The 21230-nt window shown below is 41.3% G+C and overlaps 1 protein-coding gene across 1 annotated transcript; it reads left to right on the top strand.

Moving 5' to 3' along the window:
- Positions 1–8683: 8683 nt before the first annotated feature.
- On the top strand, positions 8684–20996 carry KCNV2 (potassium voltage-gated channel modifier subfamily V member 2). The gene is made up of 2 exons (XM_025360054.1): positions 8684–10533; positions 20396–20996. The coding sequence occupies exons 1-2, from the start codon at positions 9178–9180 to the stop codon at positions 20675–20677; spliced, it is 1638 nt and encodes a 545-aa protein (XP_025215839.1). The 5' UTR covers positions 8684–9177; the 3' UTR covers positions 20678–20996.
- The last annotated feature ends 234 nt before the right edge of the window (positions 20997–21230 follow it).

Raw genomic sequence — 21230 nt, 5'->3', positions numbered from 1 at the left:
TTTGTTTTTTGTGGTTTTAGAGACAGGGCCTCTCTGTGTCACCTAGGCCACAGTGCAGTGGTACAGTGATAACTCACTGCAGCCGCAAACTACCGGGCTCAAGTGATCCTCTCGTCTCAGCCTCCCAAAGCACTGGGATTATAGGCCTGGGCCACCATGCCTGCCCTCCTTTTTTTTTTTTTTTTTTTTTTTTAACAGCCTGAAATATAGACTTAATTTCTGGAGGTTCAAAAGTCATCTTGCAATCATGAGGACCAAAGCTATGTATTAAAGATGGCAGGATCCTGGATCCTTGATGACATCCTTAGCACCTCCACCAGCCCTGGACTGCCAATCTTTGAGCATCTTGTCACAGGAGAGAAATAATGCCTACATGTTGAAGCTGTATTTAGTATTCTTTCAGTTATAGGCAGCCTAACATAATTCTAAAAGGTGGATGCAATAAAACTTCCTTAAATTGACTTTACCTGGTCATAGTTTGCGCCATTCTAATACAAGCAGGAGCTACAATTGATTTTTGCCAAATTAATTTTAGAAGAAATCAAGAGTGAAATTATGGGGACAAGGATAATCATTAACTTTCTCAAAAAATAAAAAATAAAAAAGCTACTTATTAATCACAAGCCCTGTAGCAGTACCCAGCACAGAGTTACATACTAATAGTTGCTATGTCAATTATAATAATTTTTATTTATTCCATAAACTCTTTCAGTCAATTACTTGCTAATCTATTTCCAGCTTGATCTTCAGTCCAAAACACGGACTTTTCTCATGGAATTCTCTGAAATCAGCTGCACTGCTTGAAAATTTAATCCACATCAACATAAAAACAATATGACAACAAAGTATTTAAATATATTACTTATGCTTTTCAGTGTGTGTAACTCACACACACATTCATCACTTAAGGTCTAACTCTTCTGTTCTGACTTTATGAATAGCCCCTGCAATGCAAAGATCTATTTTAGAAAGCTATGTGGAAAGTATTTATCTACACTATGTAATTTTTCCATGACCGATAACTGTTGACCTGTACAAAAAAACAAAACAAAACAAAACAAAAAAACAGCTTTTGGAGTAAAACTGCATAGGAAATTTGTATAATATAATTGAGTCATCATTAATCATTTGCAATCCTTTTCCTTCATCACATTTATTAATCCTTGAAAGATTCAGAGAATGATTCTGTTCCAATGTTCTACACATACCATCTGTTCAAGCACATTCCTTATATTCTTACTAGGTTTTCACAGATGCCACTTTTGAAATCGGCAAATCTCCTCAGGAGCATCATCTGGCTCCTGTCACCCCTACTCCAGGGAGCCCTCATCATTGCAGTAATTCCAACGTCAGAGCAGATGTTCCCTAATCTCCGGCATATTTCCCTTCCTTGGTAGAGCTTTTGAATGCAAATTTTGAGGTGAAAAAAAGTCCTTTGAGTGAAAGCATTATCTGCAAATGCTTTCTCTCTGCATCAAATACAGCACTCAGGCATCTTATTTCTGCTCTTCCGGAGGCATGGTCAGAGAGAACCTCACTGCTCATAGCAGAGGAGGCAGAAACACACCAAGACCCAGAGACCAAGAGAGAACACAAGGAAACTGAAGGAGGTTAGATGCAAAGCAGTGTCAAATTATACAAGACTAAACTTTTAAAGGTCAATGGGGCTGTGCCCCAACAGAAAATAAGCAAAGTTCTGGGTTGGACAGAAGATAACATATTTTTTAGGAAAGGTATGTGACATTCCATTGAGACTATGTAGGCAACAGAAAATGGGGAGCAGAAATCTTCCACAAAATTAGATCTGTGAAGGCAATTAGTTTGGATAACTGATCTCAGCTCTTTTTTAAATGCCAGGATCTGATATTTAAATTACTCAAAAACATTCCCCCTAAATCTATAACTTGCTTGTTCTGCATAGATACAACTTCAAAGTGGAAAATGCATTCAAGGAAGCAGAAACAATATCAAGGTAGAAGAAACGGGCACTAATCTGGAGTTAGAAAGGATTCTAGAGTAGAGTGAGTTAGGTGCTACTAACTTACCTATCTGTGAGATTTGGGCCTAGTCGCCTGACCTATCTGACACCTCAGTTTCCTTATTCCTAAAGTGAGTAGTGGAACTAGGTAACCCTGGGTCACTGCCAGCTTGAAAATAGCACAACGCTGTGCAGGCAGTACAAGCAGGTACACCTATTTCATGTTGAATTAGCCGCATCCACTTCCAAGATGGCAAAACAGATGGCAAGATCTGTTGCATCAGCTGGGGCAAAAAGAACAAAAAGAACCATGTTGAAAGACAGTCCATATATGTTTAGGAGGAGCAATAAATAAAGACCAGTAATAAAAGTTAAGATTTTCTAAGTGAGGGGCATATCAATAGGGGCTTCATGTTCAGTTACCACAGTCCAGAGAAGAGAAAGGTGCCCAGAGAGGCAGATACATGTGTCCCAGATCCAGATCCAGCAGGCTGAAAACCCACATCTTTAAGTCTCAGGTTCTTTATCTTTTGAAAAGAGAATTAAAGTGGATGGATGTGCTTTGGGAAAATAGATGCACCCTCCAGATTTAAGCTTGATTACAAGACATTGATAAAATGAATGCTTAGTTACAGCCTCCTCTTCTCCCATCATTTACTCTTCCTTTTTCTAAACTCACAGACAACTTTAATTTAGTCAGCAAGAATTTCAACCGCAGAGGACACTCTGCAATCAATTGCTGCTCCCATTCGTTCCACATCTCACCTATGGTGAGACAGGCAAATGTAAAGAGGAGGCGAACAAATAATTCAATTACTAGAAGAAATTTACCAGACTTCACAGAGGCTTTGGGGGGGGGGGGGGGGGGGAAGGGAAAGACCTACTCTTTTTCCGTTTATTGAGAGTGGGGAGATTGTTGTGCTTTTTAGAATAATTTATTTTGGTTTGACTATCAATTATCCAGCTATTGATTTCAACTTCCCATTTTACAATTACAATCTTAGTCATTTACTTTCAAAGGCCCTAAAGGAAATGCAGTTTCCCAAGTAAATGCCAAAGTTCCCTTCTGTCTCCCTCTCTCCCTCTGCCTTTCAGAACTAGGTCTGAGTAAATCTGCAAAGTTGTTTGTTTTCAGTACTCTTGCTATTCCTACCATTTGCCTTAGTTCGACTCTTTTAATATTACTCTCCCCAAGCCATCCTGAATCCATACCGCAATGCCCCCATCCCAAGCCTGCTCTCTACTTGCTCATGCTTCTCAATCCTGTCCCATCATCCTATTCATTTTACCAAAATTCTTTCCTCCCTGTCACATTCCTTTTTAGTCTCAGAAGTAGCAGGCCAGTTTATGCTGGCAAACTCAGTTGATTAAGAAGTTTAAGAACCCTGTGTATTTAAAAGAGATGGATCTGGACGCAGTTGATAGCTTAACACTGCCCTGTCCAACATGGCAGCCACTAGCCACATGTGATTGTTCAAATTTAAATATAAATTAATTAAGGCAGGTGCGGGCGCTCATGCCTGTAGTCCCAGCATTCTGGGAGGCCAAAGCGGGTAGATTGCTACAGCTCAAGAGTTTGAGATCAGCCTGGACAACATGGTGAAATCTAATCTCTACAAAAACAAAAACATTAGCCAGGCGTGGTGGCCGCACCTATAGTCCTGGCTCCTTGGGAGGGTGAGGTGGGAAGATGGCTTGAGTTCAGCAGGTGGAGGTTGCAGTGAGTTAAGATCGTGCCCTGCGTTCCAGCATGGGTGACAGAGCCAGATCCTGTCTCTCTCTCTCTCTCTATATATATATATATATAAATTAATTGTATTAATATACATATTGATTTAATTAATATGTATTAATTAAAATTAAATCGAATTTAAAATTCCATTCCTCTGTGGCACTTGCCATGTTTGAAGCCATAAGAACATTACCATCCACATAGAAAATTCTATCAGTCAGTGCTGCCTTCACATAAAGGAAGTAATGTTAATGGTGGACTAAGAATGTAACCATTATTTCTGTGCCAAGAAACTCTACAGGTAATAAAAATGAACTTATTTGTGTATTATAGGTGTAGAGTCAGGAATTGGGGTATAGGAGGTGGCTAGATGAGGGAGAGATGACTGTCTTGTGAGGAGTACCTTTTATATGCCAAGGTTTAGGCATAGACCAGGGAAAAATAAAGTAGAGAAGTATTCTCTTTTTATATTAGCAGATATTCCAGTAACCCATTTTATAGATGCGAAAACAGAGCCTAAAAGAGGCTAAGTAATTTGCCCAAACTTTGTAACTAGAATACAAAATCAAGTCTGTTTGCATTCCAGTGTTCTTTTACTGTACTATGCTGCCTGTAAATCTCAACAAGGAAAATCTCTATAAATCCCAGCCACTGTTCCCCAAAGTTATTTGTTTTCTTTCCTTCAAAGTGGGGACTGGGGCTATGTCAATGCAGAGTAATATTCTTTAACTTTTTATGTTAAGATAATGGTAGATCCACATGCTTGTAAGAAGGTTGTAAGAAGTCATATGGTAAGTTTTTGCATATCCTTTTAATACTTTTTTAAAATCTGCTACCATACTAGACCCCCTTCTTAGTGCTGGGACCACAGAGACAAGATCATCCTTTCCCCTTTAAAGACTTCAGAGGAGATGAGGAACATATAAATAAATCATTAATATAGAGTTGGTTAAAGCAAAAATATAATGCAACTTCCACCTATCAATTAACAAATAATAATAATAATAATAATGACATTCTGGCCAAGCTATTGTAAAACAGACACTTGTATCTGTTTTCTCATCTGTAAAATAGGATTAGTAACAGCAGCTATACTATAGGATTGGTGTAAACGTTAACATAACAGTATCTGGACATTCTATTCACTATTTAATATTGTATCAATTGTTGGCATTCTGGTTTCTATTTTTAAATTTTTCTACAATGCGCTTATGTAACTTTTAGAGAAAAAAAATTAATCACTCTTAGTTAAAACAAGTCTCTCACGTCGTAAGCTAGTGGTATATCCTATCTTAAAAGAATACACTGAGATGGCACAGCTGATTCACCTTGGAGAAACACAGCAATGTCAGAGAAGAATCACTGAAAGAGAAAGACAATGTCTGAGCTGACTTTTGGGAGCCAAAGATTTAAGAAGAAGGTTGGAAGAGAATTCAAGACAAATGGATTATCAAGCAAAGACTTAGGATCTTAGTAATTTAAAGGCAAGAAGGGGACATGAAGGTCATCCAGTCCTACTTTCCACCCTGTGCAGGTCTCCCTTGCAGTCCGCTCGACTGATTCTTAAATGCATTCAGAAAGAGGGTGCTTTCCCATGGAATACTATGCAGCCATAAAAAGGAATAAGACTATGTCCTTTGCAGGGATACGGATGAAGTTGAAAGCCATCATCCTCAGCAAACTAAGACAGGAATAGAAAACCAAACATCACATGTTCTCATTCATAATTGGGAGCTGAACAATGAGAACACATGGACACAGGAAGGGGAACAACACACACGGTGGTCAGTCGGAATGAGGGGTGAGGGGAGGGAGAGCGTTAGGACAAATAACTAATGCATGCGGGGCTTAAAACTTAGATGACAGGTTGATAGGTGCAGCAAACCACCATGGCACGTGTATACCTATGTAATAATCCTACATGTTCTGCACTTGTATCCTGGAACTTAAAGTAAAATAAAATTTTAAAAAAAGAAAGAGGGTGCTTTCCACATTATGAATCAACCATTGTTGGGGACAGTTTCATTAGAAACTGTGTCTACATATGTGTATACTCATCTAATGTTACACTTACATGCATATACATCAGGGCAAAATCCAAGCAACTACTCATACCAGGGGTGTAACAGTCACTTAAGTGTGGTCTACCAAGGTAATATTCCTCAATCTACTGTATGAATGTGGTGTTTGTGCTTAGCTTCTAGATGCCATACAAACATTACTATCTCCATAGTTTTTAAGTGCAAAAGCCTTGAGAGTGTTGAAAGTTTGGATAAGTAGTAGTATATGGGTTGGGTGCGGTGGCTCACGCCTGTAATTCCAGCATTTTGGGAGACCAAGGTGGGGGGATCATCTGAGGTCAGGAGTTCGGGACCAGCCCGGCCAACATGGTGAAACCCCATCTCTACTAAAAATACAAAAATTAGCTGGGCATGCTGGTGGGTGCCTGTAATCACAGCTACTTGGGAAGCTGAGGCAGAAGAATTGCTTGAACCCAGGAGGCGGAGGTTGCAGTGAGCCAAGATCATGCCACTGTACTCCAGCCTGGGCAACACAGTGACACTCTGTCTCAAAAAAAAAAAAAAAAAAAAAAAAAAGTAGTATATTATTTCAATTGAAAAAGAAGATAAAAATATGAAAATGGTGATATTTTTACTTTTTTTTTTTCTTTTTTTGAGACAGTACAGCAGCGTGATCTTGGCTCACCGCAACCTGTCTCCCAGGTTCAAGCAATTCTTCTGCATCAGCCTTCTGAGTAGCTGGGATTACAGGTACCCGCCAGCACACCCAGCCTGGCTAATTTTTGTATTTTTAGTAGAGATAAGGTTTCATCATGTTGTCAGGCTGGTCTCAAACTCCTTACCTCAAGTGATCCACCTACCTCGGCCTCCCAAAGTGCTAAGATTACAGGCATGAGCCACCGCACCCAGCCTTTAGTTTTTATAATAGTATAATTGGTTCTGAAGAGAAAAGGTGAATTTATACAACATGCAAAATCTATTATGGCAGTACTCAGCACAATATAAAGAAAAGATAGACTTAGAAAGCAGTTAAGTGTGTGACTAGCAAAACAACATCAATATTGTATACCAAAAAGGGAATGCTAGAAATACATTTAGGAACTTAAAGGCTAAGCCTGGTAAGAAGCTTTACCATAAGCCTGTAGGTCTGAGGCCTATTGCAGGCTAAACAACATCGATGAATTCTACGCTAGCAGATGCAGACCTCATAATGTTGCCCCATCTCAACAACTTTGAAGCATAGTGAAAACTCAACTAAGTGACAAAGACAGTACCACAAATCAGTGAGGAAATGATGGACTATGCAATTAATGTGTTGAAACATCTGGATAAAAGCTTGGAAAATAGAGTTAGGCCCCTACTTCACTCTTTACATCAAAATTAATTTCTGATGTTAAAAACTACAAAAAGAAAATGTTTAATTACAGAGAGCTGAAGCCTTTTCTAATAATATACAACACCCAGAAGTCATAAAATAAAGATTTTTATATGGGAAAAAGATCAAAGGAAAAACTGGAAAAAAATTTGCAATCCATATCACAAGTAAAGGGTCTTTTTTCATAATATATTAAGCTCTCCTACAAATCAATAAGAAAAATGTAAACAATTCAATGGAAAATATAGGCAAAGTAGATGAACAGTTCCCAGAAAAAGAAATAGCTTTTAATCACATGAAAAAGTGTTCAATCACATTTTTAAGAAATACAAATTAACCCACACATCATTTTCACTTATAAAATTGTAGAGTTCAAAAAGTGTGATAAGACATTTTCAACCATTGATGGTGAAGTGTAAATTGGTAAAACTTTTATGGAGAGAAATTTGGCACTACTAATGAAAATTACAAATGTACAATGTTTGACCTAGTAATCTCACCTCTCAGAATTTATCCTTCATGTATCTTGAACATGTATAAAGTGTTATACATAAAAGGTATTTGTTGCATAATTGTCTATAAAAGCAAAGGTAGAAACATCCTGAATGTCTGTTATTAGGAAATTGCTCAGTGGCTATTTTTAAAATAAGGTAGATTTTTGTGTTCAAATATGAAAACATCTTTTATACGGTCAACTGGAATAGGCAAAGTATATAGCATTCTATGATTTCTATTAATAATGAAGAGGTATTGACATGATGGATGCTTGTATATGTTTAGAATATTTCTGGAAAGATAGCCAAAAGGTAGTAATAGTCGTTGCTTCCTTGAGGTACACCTGATGGCTTGAAATTATGGTTGGGAAAGACATAAACTTTCTACTGTAATATGCCTTTCTACCTTAAAAAATTTTTTTACCATGAATTTGTATTAGCTATGCAAAATACATTGAATCAAAAAACCTATTCCCTGCTCAAAGCAAATCCCTCCCACTTCTCTGCTCCCCAGTATTTTTTACTGCCTCTTGTTATCCTTGCATGTTTATATCCCCAGGAGTTCTTTGAGTGCTACAACTGTGTGTCCATTGTGTTTGCATATCCAGCATTTGCACGGTGCCTTTATCACCAAAAGGGACTTTTTTTTTAAGTGATGTTTTGAAGGATGAAGAAGACCCTTTTTTTGAGTGGAAGTCAGGCTCCCTTTAAATATGACCGAATACAGTTGAGCAGGGTTGCGAGGCCCTAAAGCATCTTCCCACTACTCCTGGAATTCAAGGTAGAATTCTTGAAACATCCCTATTCTTTAAGAGAAAGGGATGAGACAAAAAGGAGAGAGAGAGAATCTGAAGCTGACTTAAAGAGCTGACTGGACTTCAGAGCAGTGCCCCAGGGAGAATCCATTTGAAAAAAAAAATGTGATCATGTGAATGGACAAGAAGGAGATGGCTTTAGATCTTATATGCTCTAAACAAAGAGTTATGCTGAGAGGGAAACTGACTTGTCAGGAAGTCAGCTTTGCTCTGTCGCTATTTGTCATCCCTGCTAATGGTGAGTTTACCTAGAGCAGAGGCTACCGTCTGAACCACGAAGCTGAAGACACAGGCATCTGTATTCTAAAGCTAATTCAGTTGATTTCATTTCAGCACACATACATTGAGCACTTCCTAAGAGCAAGGTTGACTGACATTTTTATTAGCAATAATCGCTGCCTTCTTCTGATTCTTTAGAGATTTAAGACCACATAATCGTCCTCTACGTCACAGGGTCAAGGGAGTGGGGGAGGAAATGGGCTAAGAGGTTCTAAATCCCTCCTAACACTTGCTTCTTCCCAATCAGCAAGATTAGAGCAGTCAACAGCTGACTGCGTTCAGACCCTGCAGGCTGGGCTGGCCTGTCCAGGACCTGAGGAGGGGCAGCTCCGGTGGCAATGTCTGGGCCCCTAGGTGTGCTGGTCCAGGCTGGCCTCTCTAAGACAGTGCAGGCCACGTGATCCATCCTCCTAGAGGCAGTGAGCAGGTTAGGGCCCCTACGACAGCCAGGAGGAAAAAGCAAGGAGTCCACTTTCCGCAGCCATGCTGAAACAGAGCGAGAGGAGACGGTCCTGGAGCTACAAGCCCTGGAACACCACAGAGAATGAGGGCAGCCAACCCCGCAGGAGCGTTTGCTCCCTGGGGGCCCGTTCTGGCTCCCAGGCCAGCATCCAAGGCTGGATAGAGGGCAACTATAACTACTACATCGAGGAAGACGAAGATGGGGAGGAGGAAGACCAGTGTAAGGATGACCTGGCAGAGGAGGACCAGCGGGCAGAGGAGCTCACCACCGCCAAGCCTGAAGGCCCCAGCGACCTTCCGGCCCTGTTGTCCACGCTGAATGTGAATGTGGGCGGCCACAGCTACCAACTGGACTACTGCGAGCTGGTCAGCTTCCCCAAGACGCGCCTAGGTCGTCTGGCCACCTCCACCAGCCGCAGCCGCCAGCTAAGCCTGTGCGACGACTACGAGGAGCAGACGGACGAATACTTCTTCGACCGCGACCCGGCCGTCTTCCAGCTGGTCTACAATTTCTACTTGTCCGGGGTGCTGCTGGTGCTCGACGAGCTGTGTCCACGCTGCTTCCTGGAGGAGCTGGGCTACTGGGGTGTGCGGCTCAAGTACACGCCGCGCTGCTGCCGCATTTGCTTCGAGGAGCGGCGCGACGAGCTGAGCGAACAGCTCAAGATCCAGCGCGAGTTGCGCGCCCAGGCGCAGGTGGAGGAGGCAGAGGAGCTCTTCCGCGACATGCGCTTCTACGGGCCGCAGCGGCGCCGCCTCTGGAACCTCATGGAGAAGCCATTCTCCTCGGTGGCCGCCAAGGCCATCGGGGTGGCCTCCAGCATCTTCGTGCTCGTCTCCGTGGTAGCGCTGGCGCTCAACACCGTCGAGGAGATGCAGCAGCACTCGGAGCAGGACGAGGGCGGCCCAGACCTGCGGTCCATCCTGGAGCACGTGGAGATGCTGTGCATAGGCTTTTTCACGCTCGAGTACCTGCTGCGCCTCGCCTCCACACCCGACCTGAGGCGCTTCGCGCGCAGCGCCCTCAACCTGGTGGACCTGGTGGCCATCCTGCCGCTCTACCTTCAGCTGCTGCTCGAGTGCTTCACCGGCGAGGACCACCAACGCGGCCAGACGGTGGGCAGCGTGGGTAAGGTGGGTCAGGTGTTGCGCGTCATGCGCCTCATGCGCATCTTCCGCATCCTGAAGCTGGCGCGCCACTCCACCGGACTGCGCGCCTTCGGCTTCACGCTGCGCCAGTGCTACCAGCAGGTGGGCTGCCTGTTGCTCTTCATCGCCATGGGCATCTTCACTTTCTCCGCAGCCGTCTACTCTGTGGAGCACGATGTGCCCAGCACCAACTTCACCACCATCCCCCACTCCTGGTGGTGGGCCGCGGTGAGTACCTTGGCCCTGGGCTTTCCCATCCTCTTCCCCAGCCCAGTGAGCTGCTCCTCCCTTCCGTGGTTGTCAGTCCCCAGGCTCTGGCTTCTGATCCTCTTCTTCCTCCTCACCCCCAATTGCTGCATACAGTTAACAAAACGGCAGTGGATGCCAAAGTGTTGGAAAGACAATCTCAGAGTTTCAGTAAGTAACTGAATTTGACTTAGTCGTAGAAATCTCCAAATCTACATTTAGTCTTTAAACGTTTGAAAGACAGATTTTAAGATTCGTCATTGTTACTGTTATTTACCATTTATTGAACATCCAGTATCCTAAATGGTTTACAAAGCTTACCTCATTTTGGCATCACAGCCTTGTGAGATGGTTATGACCACCATTTTTGTTTAAGGGGACAAGCAGAAATGGCTTCAGTTTTTGAAAGAAACTGTAGATTTATGCAGAGAAGGAGGTGAGACTTGGCTGAACCATGTCGATCCTAACTGAAACCCCACCACCTCTGGTTCCAGTTAAATCTGAGTGTGGAAAGAAGCATCTCAAACTGAAACTTGCTCTAACTTCCCTAAAGTTCTTTCAGGACCCAGTATTATTGCCCCATCTTACAGTTAGTGAAATTGAAGTACAGACAGTTTGAGTGTGGACACACAACTAGAGGTGGCAAAGCCAGAACTGAAACTCAGGCCTGTCCAACCGCAAAATCCATGCCTTTCCCACACCCAAGCACTGTCTCTTTCAAGTTTTAGTTCTTTTGCATGCATTGCTGAATTTGTACAGTTAGTACAATAGTTATTTTTTGTCATTGTTTTCTTTGGCCTTTGCCTTTTTATAACTTGTCCTATTTACTCAAATATCTGTATTTTGAGCTATGGCAGATGAATCCCTGGAAATAAATGTTAATCAGGTCTTCTGAGATCAATAAATAAGTTGGCATATATGAAGGAAAGAATTGAATGTATAGTTTCCTTAGTTTCCTTTTTAAAAGTAGATTGTAATACCTTTAAAGACATTAAGCAAATATAGCCAGGTTTCCTGTGTCAGAAGGTAGGTATTTTCAATATTAACATTGTATATGTCATAACCCACAGTCTGGTATGCACTTCTGAGACACATAAGCCCAAGGCCACTGACAGTGCAATGTAGCTTGACATAAGATTTAGAAAAACTGATTCTAGGCCTGGCGCGGTGGCTCACACCTGTAATCCCAGCACTTTGGGAGGCTGAGGGGGGTGGATCACCCCATCAAGAGTTCCAGACCAGCCTGACCAACATGGAGAAACCCCATCTCTACTAAAAATACAAAAAAATTAGCTGGGTGTGGTGGGGCATGGCTGTAATCCCAGCTACTTCGGAGGCTGAGGCAGGAGAATCACTTGAACCTGGGAGGCGGAGGTTGCAGTGAGCTGAGATTGCGCCATTGCACTCCAGCCTGGGCAACAGGAGCGAAACTCCGTCTTAAAACACACACACACACACACAGACACACGGAAAACCTGATTCTAGTCCCAGATCTGCCAATAATTAACCATGACCCTGAATAATTAACTATGAAACCTCAATCCCTCACTTGCTGTTCTGCTTTCTCACCTCTAAAAGGGGAGGTTGGACATGTAAAAGTATGCAGTTCAGTGAGTCTTCCTTCCCTTGAAAGCAGGGAGCTCATATGTATAGAGGATATGTGAGCTTTCTTCAGTGGCAGGATGACACGAGGCTCTTCTGAATGAGCTAGCCAAATTCTGCTTCTCTGATCATATTCCAAGTGATGAAAGGTCATCCCCATAGTAGATAAACCATGTGTACAGATGAGGCTCATGGTCGATGATTTGTCCCCAGCAAATGACATTTACTTTGGAGGTGACTGAAGCAGGAAAGCAGAAGAGTAAATCCACACGCTGATGATATGATACAGCACCTGAGAGTCAAATTTCTATTCATCTAAACATCTTTACAGGCTACTGCATGTAGGCACTGGACCTAGTACACTCTTTGATACTGCAGTTGTAACCCACAAAAGGTTTTTCAACCTTTTGTATATTAACAAATACTTTGATTAAAGTTACGTTACTTTCAAAGGGATATGGCTAGAGAAAAAATTTTAATTAAAATAAAATAAGGAATAATGTTACTCACGTTGTATTTTTACCAGTAAATTTTCTTTGAACTGAATACCCATTGATCTCACTTAAATTTCTGATCTGTTTAATGTACAATGAAGTCTAAACCTTTCAAATTATCCCTTATGTTAAGTGGCATTATTTAACTCAAAATCAATGTTTTTTATAAGTTTTACAAAAATTGAATCACCAGTTTTTATCAATAATAAATGTTACCAACTATTGCTCTTATCTGTATGAATTTCCTTTTGAAGCTATTATCTCTATCAGCCACTATTTTCACAGGCCAAATTCTGCACTTTCCAACCATCCCATTTATGAACCTTACCATTTACCAATGGTCTTTGTTCATTTTATTCCAAAAATTATTTATACCAGTAAAATTTGTTATACATTAGATAAAAGACTGATCATTTGTATTTATTTCCAAACTAATCTATGAAAAACAATGGGAGCAATTGCCCTTGAATATTCTAAGACCACTCTGTTCCCCAGGACTGCTATGTTATTAATCCAGTTCTTCTCTACACTTATAACTATACTGCGTAATACAGACTAAAGGTTCATATTCTCAGTAGAGCAAAGAGAAAAGAACACTTTGAAATGATGTGGACAAAATGTCTTGTTTCCAATATGTAGATGCAAAGTGAAAAGAAACAAAATACTAGGACCAATTTGTCATGTAACCCACAAAAATTCACCTCATTCATTCATTGAACAATAAGTTTTTGAGCACCTCCAATGTGCCCAGTAGTATTCTAAACACTAGGGATCCAGGGTAGGAGAAGAAAAAACAATGAAGTTTTTTTTCTCTTGTGGAGCTTACATTCTAATGGAGAATGACAGATAATAAATAATTTCAGGTATTGGTATAGCTTGTGTGGGATAACAGGATTGAGAGTGGTTAAGGCGGTAGAGTCTGTCTTTAGTGGGATAGTCAGAGAAGCCCTATTGGAGAAGATGACATTGAGATAAAGTTTGAAAGATGAAAAGAGACTCATCCAAATGCACCTGACTAAACAGATATGACAATCTGAGAAGACAATTCCTAAAAGTAATTGATCTAGTGGTTTCTAAGCATTTTATTGATCATGCATCTTATTTTTAAAAATTTGGGACACATACCCATGATAAATGTGTATTTATTTATAAACAAATTAGAAGTTATTTATTGCTATAATAACGATGCATCACAAACCATCCTGAAACTCAATGGCTTAAAACATCAAGCATTTATTTAGCTCATGAATTTAAAAGTCAGCATTTACTCTGATTTCAACTAGAAGGTTCTTCTCTTTCATGAGGCTGTCGTTACTCATTCACATGCCTGATGGTCAGCTGGCATGAAGAGAGAGACTAGTCCACTAGCAGACCTCTGCATTCCTCTAGCAGACCCCAGCAGCCACAAGTCCATGGCTGTGGCAAAGAATAAGGGAGAGAATGCAAGCCCCATCACGCAAACACTTCATAAGCTTCTGTTTATGGCATTTGCTCAGTCCATTGGCCAGAGTAAGTCACATGGCCAAGCTGCAAGTCAAAGGGCAGGGCAGCTTAGCCCACCCACCATAGGAAGGCACTGCAAAGTTATATGGCAAACAGCTTGGATACAGAAAGATGTAAAGAATTAGTTCCAATAATGCAATCTTTCTCCTGCAGTAATATATAACTGCTCAAATATATTATACATATCAGAAAACATATACTCACAAATTGAAACTTTAAAGATGAGATAAAGAAAAATAGAACTGGCATTTTATTTCACCATTCTGGGGCTGTATCCTTTGTGAAATATTCATCCCACATTACAGAGAGTTTCTCTTATCCATTGTTTTATGTATTTTTCGTACTTTCAGACAACGCCAAATCTGACTTGCTTTTAATAACCTTTCTTCTCTCTATGCCAAGGATCCTGCAAAACTTTCTCTGTAACTCAAGTCAGGGATTTAAGAAAAATACAGTCATTTTCATTATTGTGAATTCTCCTGCAGCTGCAAAACAAATCCCTCCTGGACACTTATGTCTACAAATGTTCATGTATCAGGATGTAAGACAGACCTGTCTTTTTCATCTGTCAAATGGAAGTTATTTGCGAGCACTAATGTAATAGGAAACATATGTAAACTGCTAGCCTGTAGTAAGTCTGCAATAAAGAGAAGCTACCATACCTGACTAGTTGATAGTCTTTATCACATGGAAGCAATAACCTTTGCTTCCACATTCATTTGGGAAGAAAATAAAACAGAAATGATTCTTTTTCTACTGAGGAAAAGAAAGAGCCTATAAAACATACAAAAAGGTCAGCTGTTCCCTCACGGAAGAACTTCTGAGAGTCCAGATAAACAGGCCCATGCCTAAAGCAGCTCCAGCCATCTTGGGGCTCTCTGGATCGCCTGGGGGTAGGAAATGCAAGGCACAGCTAAACAAGAACAATGGGCTCTATGATGAAGCTGTAATCACTGGCCGCCTCTGTGGGTATGTTTTTTTCTTTTTCTTTTTTTTTTTTTAGCCTCAACATATTACCACATTTTTTTTTCTTTTTTTTGGGGGGGGGGGGGGGGGGGTAGGGGGCGGGTATGTTTTTAAGTAGAAAAGAATAAGTAGATTTTGAATGAACCGTTTTCCTTCTGAGTTTTCCAGGGCAAGTTAAAGCTGTAGAAACCAAATAGGAAACTATGGCATGAACTCATTTCTTCAAAAACTAACTTCTCAAAAAGAAAATTTATCTCTAGTTGAGGCACCAGATAATTTTGTCCCAGAGACCTTGTTCCCATCTTTGTTTTCCTGAAGTATGCTTTCATTACCTTGCCAATAGGTGGCCCTTACAAGATCACTGAAATTGTTTTATTTTTGTTCATTGATTGCTTTGAGGAAACCCATCTGAAAAATAAATTAGGTTGCAGTCAGGAAAACGGATACCAAGGTGAATATTTCAAACAGGGAATTTAATACAGGGAAATAGACAGTTGTTAGAAGACTAGAAGGAAAAAAAAAAAAAAAAAGACTGGAAAAGCAGAAAGAGAAAACTGAGATAATCCAGAGATTGGTAACTGCAGGGAATAGCTATTGGCCCTAGAACTGGGAGAATAAATGGGAAAAGGTATTGCTACCAGAAGCTGAGTCCAGAGGAAGGGCCTCTGTGTAGCTGTTGCAGGGACTCCTAAATTGGCACAATGAGGCTGATGCCAGGAATGCCAAAAAATGCCTGAACCATAGCTATTGGCTGCAATTGGAGGAATGACAGCAGAAACCAGAGGCAGGATTAGAGACCCTTATGTCCTCGTACCATCTTCCAGTCTCTTATAGGCAGAATATAATTAGAAGACAGTGGGCAAGAGAACCTGGGAAATATAGTTTGCAGACTCCCAGTTCTGGAATTGTAGAATAAAATACAGAAGGGTGTCAGGCTTGGGACTAAGAGGCAACATATAAATATCTGGCACAGAAAGTGGTAGAGTTCTAGCTCCTTCAGAAATAGCACAGGAGCTATAGACAGGGTAAAGGCTCTTAGGCATTGTTACTACTTTTGATCTTATGGAGTCCCAATTTTGGAGTGGTCTCCTTTTATGTGTTTAAATTATGTTCCTTATGTTAGCCAATATGACATGAGTGGAACATGACAGAATTGTTGAGGGCAGGGAGAAATGCAATGAAGCTGAGGATGTGGAGAGCATCATTATTGTGCACCTTTCTGTGGATAGATTAATAGATCTCAAACTTACATTTGTGGTTTTGCTTTAGCTGTGCACACCTACCCCTTATTGTACCATTTACAAACGTCAGAACTGTAATATACAGATGAGGGTTGTTGTTCTCTTGAAGGTAGTCACCCATGGCCTTGTTCTAACAGTGCTTCCACTGATCAAGACATTCTTTGAATTCCATGAGGAATTACCTTCAGAGTTTGTGACACATCCACTTGCTTCTTTGTAATGTTGCTAAATCTTTATCTTTTTAAGGCTAGATTCAATATTTTAAAATAGTTAAGACACTTTGTCGTTTAAGATTGACACTTAGAGTAAACCATCAAGGTGAATATGACTGCTTGCTGCCACTGAATCCACTGTGCAGATTATAATTCAAAAGAGGAATTCCAAACATACTTGTAACAATAGCATGAGTAAGCACAGCCTTTGAAGCTGAATCCTTTGAAGGACAACATGTATTGAGGCTTATAATAATTTTATCCAAAAAAGGTCCATCTTCACCACCTCTAATTCCTTTGGAAAACAGAGTGTTATTTTGAAAAATAAGTTTTATTCCCTAGGATCATAAATTCCTGAATGCATGTACTAGTGGGTGCCAAGATTTATTCTATTCCTTGTTCATTATGAGGGAAACAAACTTGCCTTGTTAAATGAGAAATCCAAGTATTCTGAAGTTTTAGAGAAAAATTTGATGCTTATCCTCATAATATTTGGCAGGCCAGGATTTGCTGTTAAGTGAGTAAACTGCCAGGGGAAGGTCACGTTCTGGCTTTGGGACCCAAAGCTAAGGACAATATGTACATTTACAGCAGAATGGTTAGGTTTCCAGTTTGCAGAGAGTTGCTGAGCTAGCCACGTTTCTTCAGGATATTAAGATGGATTGTGGAAATTTTGGTCACATTTCCAAACCCAACTCCTGCTAATGTGACAACTCATTCTGTGAGGTCACTTGGGTCAGTCTGGGGCCTTCAGCTTTTAATTCCCATCTAGGGAGAAACGGCTTGGCCTATGGAATGTGGAGAAAATGTTCCCCAAAGCCAAGGAATCCTGAGTTCCTCCTGGAGCCAAGGGGCAAGAAACAGATCACTTGTTGAGTCAAATTATTCACAAAATAGACAACACATAAATTAACTGTACATTTTGAACAAATTATTGGGGACCGGTCACACATATACTCCTAGCAGAAGAGATCTTTTCTCTAAAAATAGAGATTGAAGATATACAAAAATATTTGGACCATATCATGCACATCAAATATTTATTTTTTACGCCAATTCTCTTTGCTTTTGACTTTTCACTCAAAGTTCAGCCAAAAAAAGAAAAAAAAAGAAGTTTGGCTTAAGGGTAAAGCAAAGCCAGTGTGCAGAATGTTCAAAAGTTGAAAATAAGCAGTTTGTCTTAATTATTTTCTTCCTCCGTGTCTTCCTGCCCTCTCCCATCCCTGCCATCCTGAACCCTTAAGTGACTTGTTTCCTCCAAGGCCTCTGCATTGGACTTCTGTGGATGTCTCATGTTCTAAACCAGGGGTCCCCAATCTTGGGACTGTGGACTGGCACTTGTCTGTGGCCTGTTAGGAACCTGGCCACACAGCAGGAGATGAGTGGAGGGCCATCAATCATTATCGCCTGAGTTCTGCCTCCAGTCAGATCAGCCACAGCATTAGGAGTGGGAACCCTATTGTGAACTGCACTTGCAAGGGATCTAGGTTGCTAGCTCTTTATGAGAATCTAATACCTGACAACCTGCGATGGAACAGTTTCATTCCGAAACCATCCCCTCCCCCAACCCCGTCCATGGGAAAAATTGTCTTCCACAAAACCAGTCCCTGGTGCCAAAAAGGTTGGGGACCGCTGTTCTAAACTATCTCTTCCTGCCATTCACTCCTAAATCCAAACTCCCTTTAGGCGTCCTCCAGGGAAAGTTGACTAAACTTTCATCCAGACGTGTGAGTGATGGTGTTAGTGACAAATGAAAGTTACTGTTCAGCTCACACACCCGGAGAGAGATTGGCCTAGGGTTCTTTTACTTTTGGGGTGGTCAATGACAAGAAACACACACCCACTCAGGCAACCAAGAGGACTTTGAGATTAACCGACAATCTCACTTTATCACTGCCTCACATCACCCCTTGGTCCAGAAGTTGGGAAAAGGAGATTCTCTACTGGAACCAGAGGGCAGAGTCAGGGAGGAGCTTGTTTCCACAGCCTGTGGGTCTGATAAGCATAGCATGTATAGAGTTTCTGGTGTAGAGTGTACTCAATAAATGTTGGTCTTTGCCTCTCCTCAGTGGGGGCCAGCTTCAGGATGGGGGACCCTGGGATGATATATATACTAATATTATTGCTTACACACCCTGTGCCAGGCACTCCTTCAATTCCTATAACAACTGTGTGAGGTAGATGCCACACAAGTCAAAAGTAGAAACTGAGGCCAAGAGAAGTTAGGTGATCTGTCCAACTTATTCAGCGGGGAAGTGGATTCAGACCCACAAGTCTAGTGTAGTCCCTGTTTCCTTCAGCTTGTCTACACCATATTACCTCTCTTGGATGCTTGCTTGTATTCTGACCCTGCAGAAAAAGGCTGCACGACCTCTCACCAGAGACAGAGCATTGAGTGAGAGGAGGTGCATCATCAGCCCCAGAAAGGAGGGATGCCCTTCCTTTCTTCATGGGCTGGATGGAACTGTGGTTCTTATCAGTGCCCCCAGTTTTGTCCAGCTGGCTCACTTCTCCATTTCATTCTAATCAATCAACTGCACTATTCTAGGTTCGAACTAACCCTTACATCATCAAAACAAAAATATTTACACTACTAAGCTAACGGCCACCTCAGCATGGATCCACACGATGAGCATATGCTTTACTGCCGTCTGCTGGAAAATTATGGCAACAACTACCCAAATACACAAAGCAAAGAGTGCCCCCTGGAGTTGTGCGATGCAAAAATGTTTACAACTGTGAGCAACAGCTCCGCTTAAAAGGCTTCTAGTAATTTAGCCAATACTCTGGGGATCAGAGGGAGTACATGAGGCATAAAAAACAGTCCCCAAGGAATTTTCCCAGGGTTTTCTCTGGTAACTGATAACTAGTCCCATGGGTATCTGCATTTTAAAACAGAAGCTTGTTAACCTAAATAAATCTCCAATTAGTGGGATTTAAATCAGTATGACAAGAGTAATGGGAAGTATTTCATGCAGGGGTGAACATATTTTTGGTGAGCCATGTCTTACAAAAGTCCCTTTACAAAATAATGAGAGTGTTTCTCCAGACATCTGCAATTAAAGCACCTTCATATGAAGTCTCTCATTTGAACTACAGAACAACTCTGGGAAGTGTTATAATTGTCTTCATTTTAAAGATGAGAGGAAGACAATGGAGGAGTTTCATGCCTTTTGTATGCCTGGTACTGTGTTCAGTGCATTATATTCATTTTCTTATTTAGCCAGCACAAGAATCCTGAGAGTTAGATGGTTGTCTCCTGTTTTAAATGAAAACAAAAAGAGAGGGAGAGAGAGAGACAGAGTGAGTCTGAAGGTTTTGCCCGAGGTCACTTAGCTGGAAAGGGTCAGAGTCAGGACTTAAACCCAGGTCTGACTGTTCTAAGCCCAAGATTTTTCCAATACATACGGTGTACAGGCAAACCCAGGGACCCCCTGTCCTGAAGCTGGTCCCAGCTGAGTTAGGGAGGCAAAGATCATTTACTGAGCACGTTCTACACCAGGAATTTAACATACTATTTTAAATGCTCTTTACAACAACCCTTTCAAATAGGCATCACCTCCTCCCGTATCTTACATTCAAACATGCATGAGTTGTAGTCAGGATTTCAGCCAAAGTCTTTCAGCTCCATCCATAGCTTCTGTTTTTTCGTGACACAGGTCCTACAGGGAGTCTTCCTGGTACCTCCTAAAGCAGGCTCCATGGGAAGCCATTACACTTCCCATGTGCACCCACAGGGAGGACACTTCTCTGCCTGCTCCTCTCCCTTTCTTCTCCTCCCCGATCTTAGTGCTAACAATTCCATCGTGCTTTCCTTCCTCTACAGGTGAGCATCTCCACCGTGGGCTATGGAGACATGTACCCAGAGACCCACCTGGGCAGGTTTTTTGCCTTCCTCTGCATTGCTTTCGGGATCATTCTCAACGGGATGCCCATTTCCATCCTCTACAACAAGTTTTCTGATTACTACAGCAAGCTGAAGGCTTATGAGTATACCGCCATACGTAGGGAGAGAGGAGAGGTGAACTTCATGCAGAGAGCCAGAAAGAAGATAGCTGAGTGTTTGGTTGGAAGCAACCCACAGCCCACCCCAAGACAAGAGAATTAATATTTTATAGGACATGTGGCTGGTAGATTCCATGAACTTCAAGGCTTCATTGCTCACTTTTTAAAAAATAATTATGATTGACAGCAAAAGGAAATGTGAAGCAGACATACATAAAGGCCATTTAGTTCACAAAGTTCTGCCTCTAGAAATGCTCATTTTGGCCCAAACTCAGAATGTCTCACAGTTCTCTTTCCCTGTGTTGTGTGAAACATCTGACCTTCTCAATGACATTGATATTGAAAACTTGAGAGGAGCAATAGCTTAGATTTCTCTTGTAGCTTTTCATGGCATCTAGCTCAATAAACATATTTGGACTCGAGTTGACTTGAGAAATTTTTTTTACTTTAATTATTATTATTTTTTTAAATTCTTAACTTTCCAGAGAAAGGGAGTGTTACAGCAGGAATTATACAAGCTTTGGAGTTAGACCAACCTTAGAATCCCAGAGCTACCAGCTGTATGGTTTAGGGCAAGTGCCTCTAACACTCTAAGCCTCAGTTTCTTCAACTGTAAAATGTAGGTAATACTTACCTTGCCAGTCTGAGCAACATAG

The sequence above is a fragment of the Theropithecus gelada genome, chromosome 15 (assembly GCF_003255815.1).
Source record: "Theropithecus gelada isolate Dixy chromosome 15, Tgel_1.0, whole genome shotgun sequence".
Lineage (NCBI taxonomy): Eukaryota > Metazoa > Chordata > Mammalia > Primates > Cercopithecidae > Theropithecus > Theropithecus gelada.
Note: the sequence above shows the minus strand (reverse complement) of the source record. Positions and strands in the feature narration are given on the sequence as shown.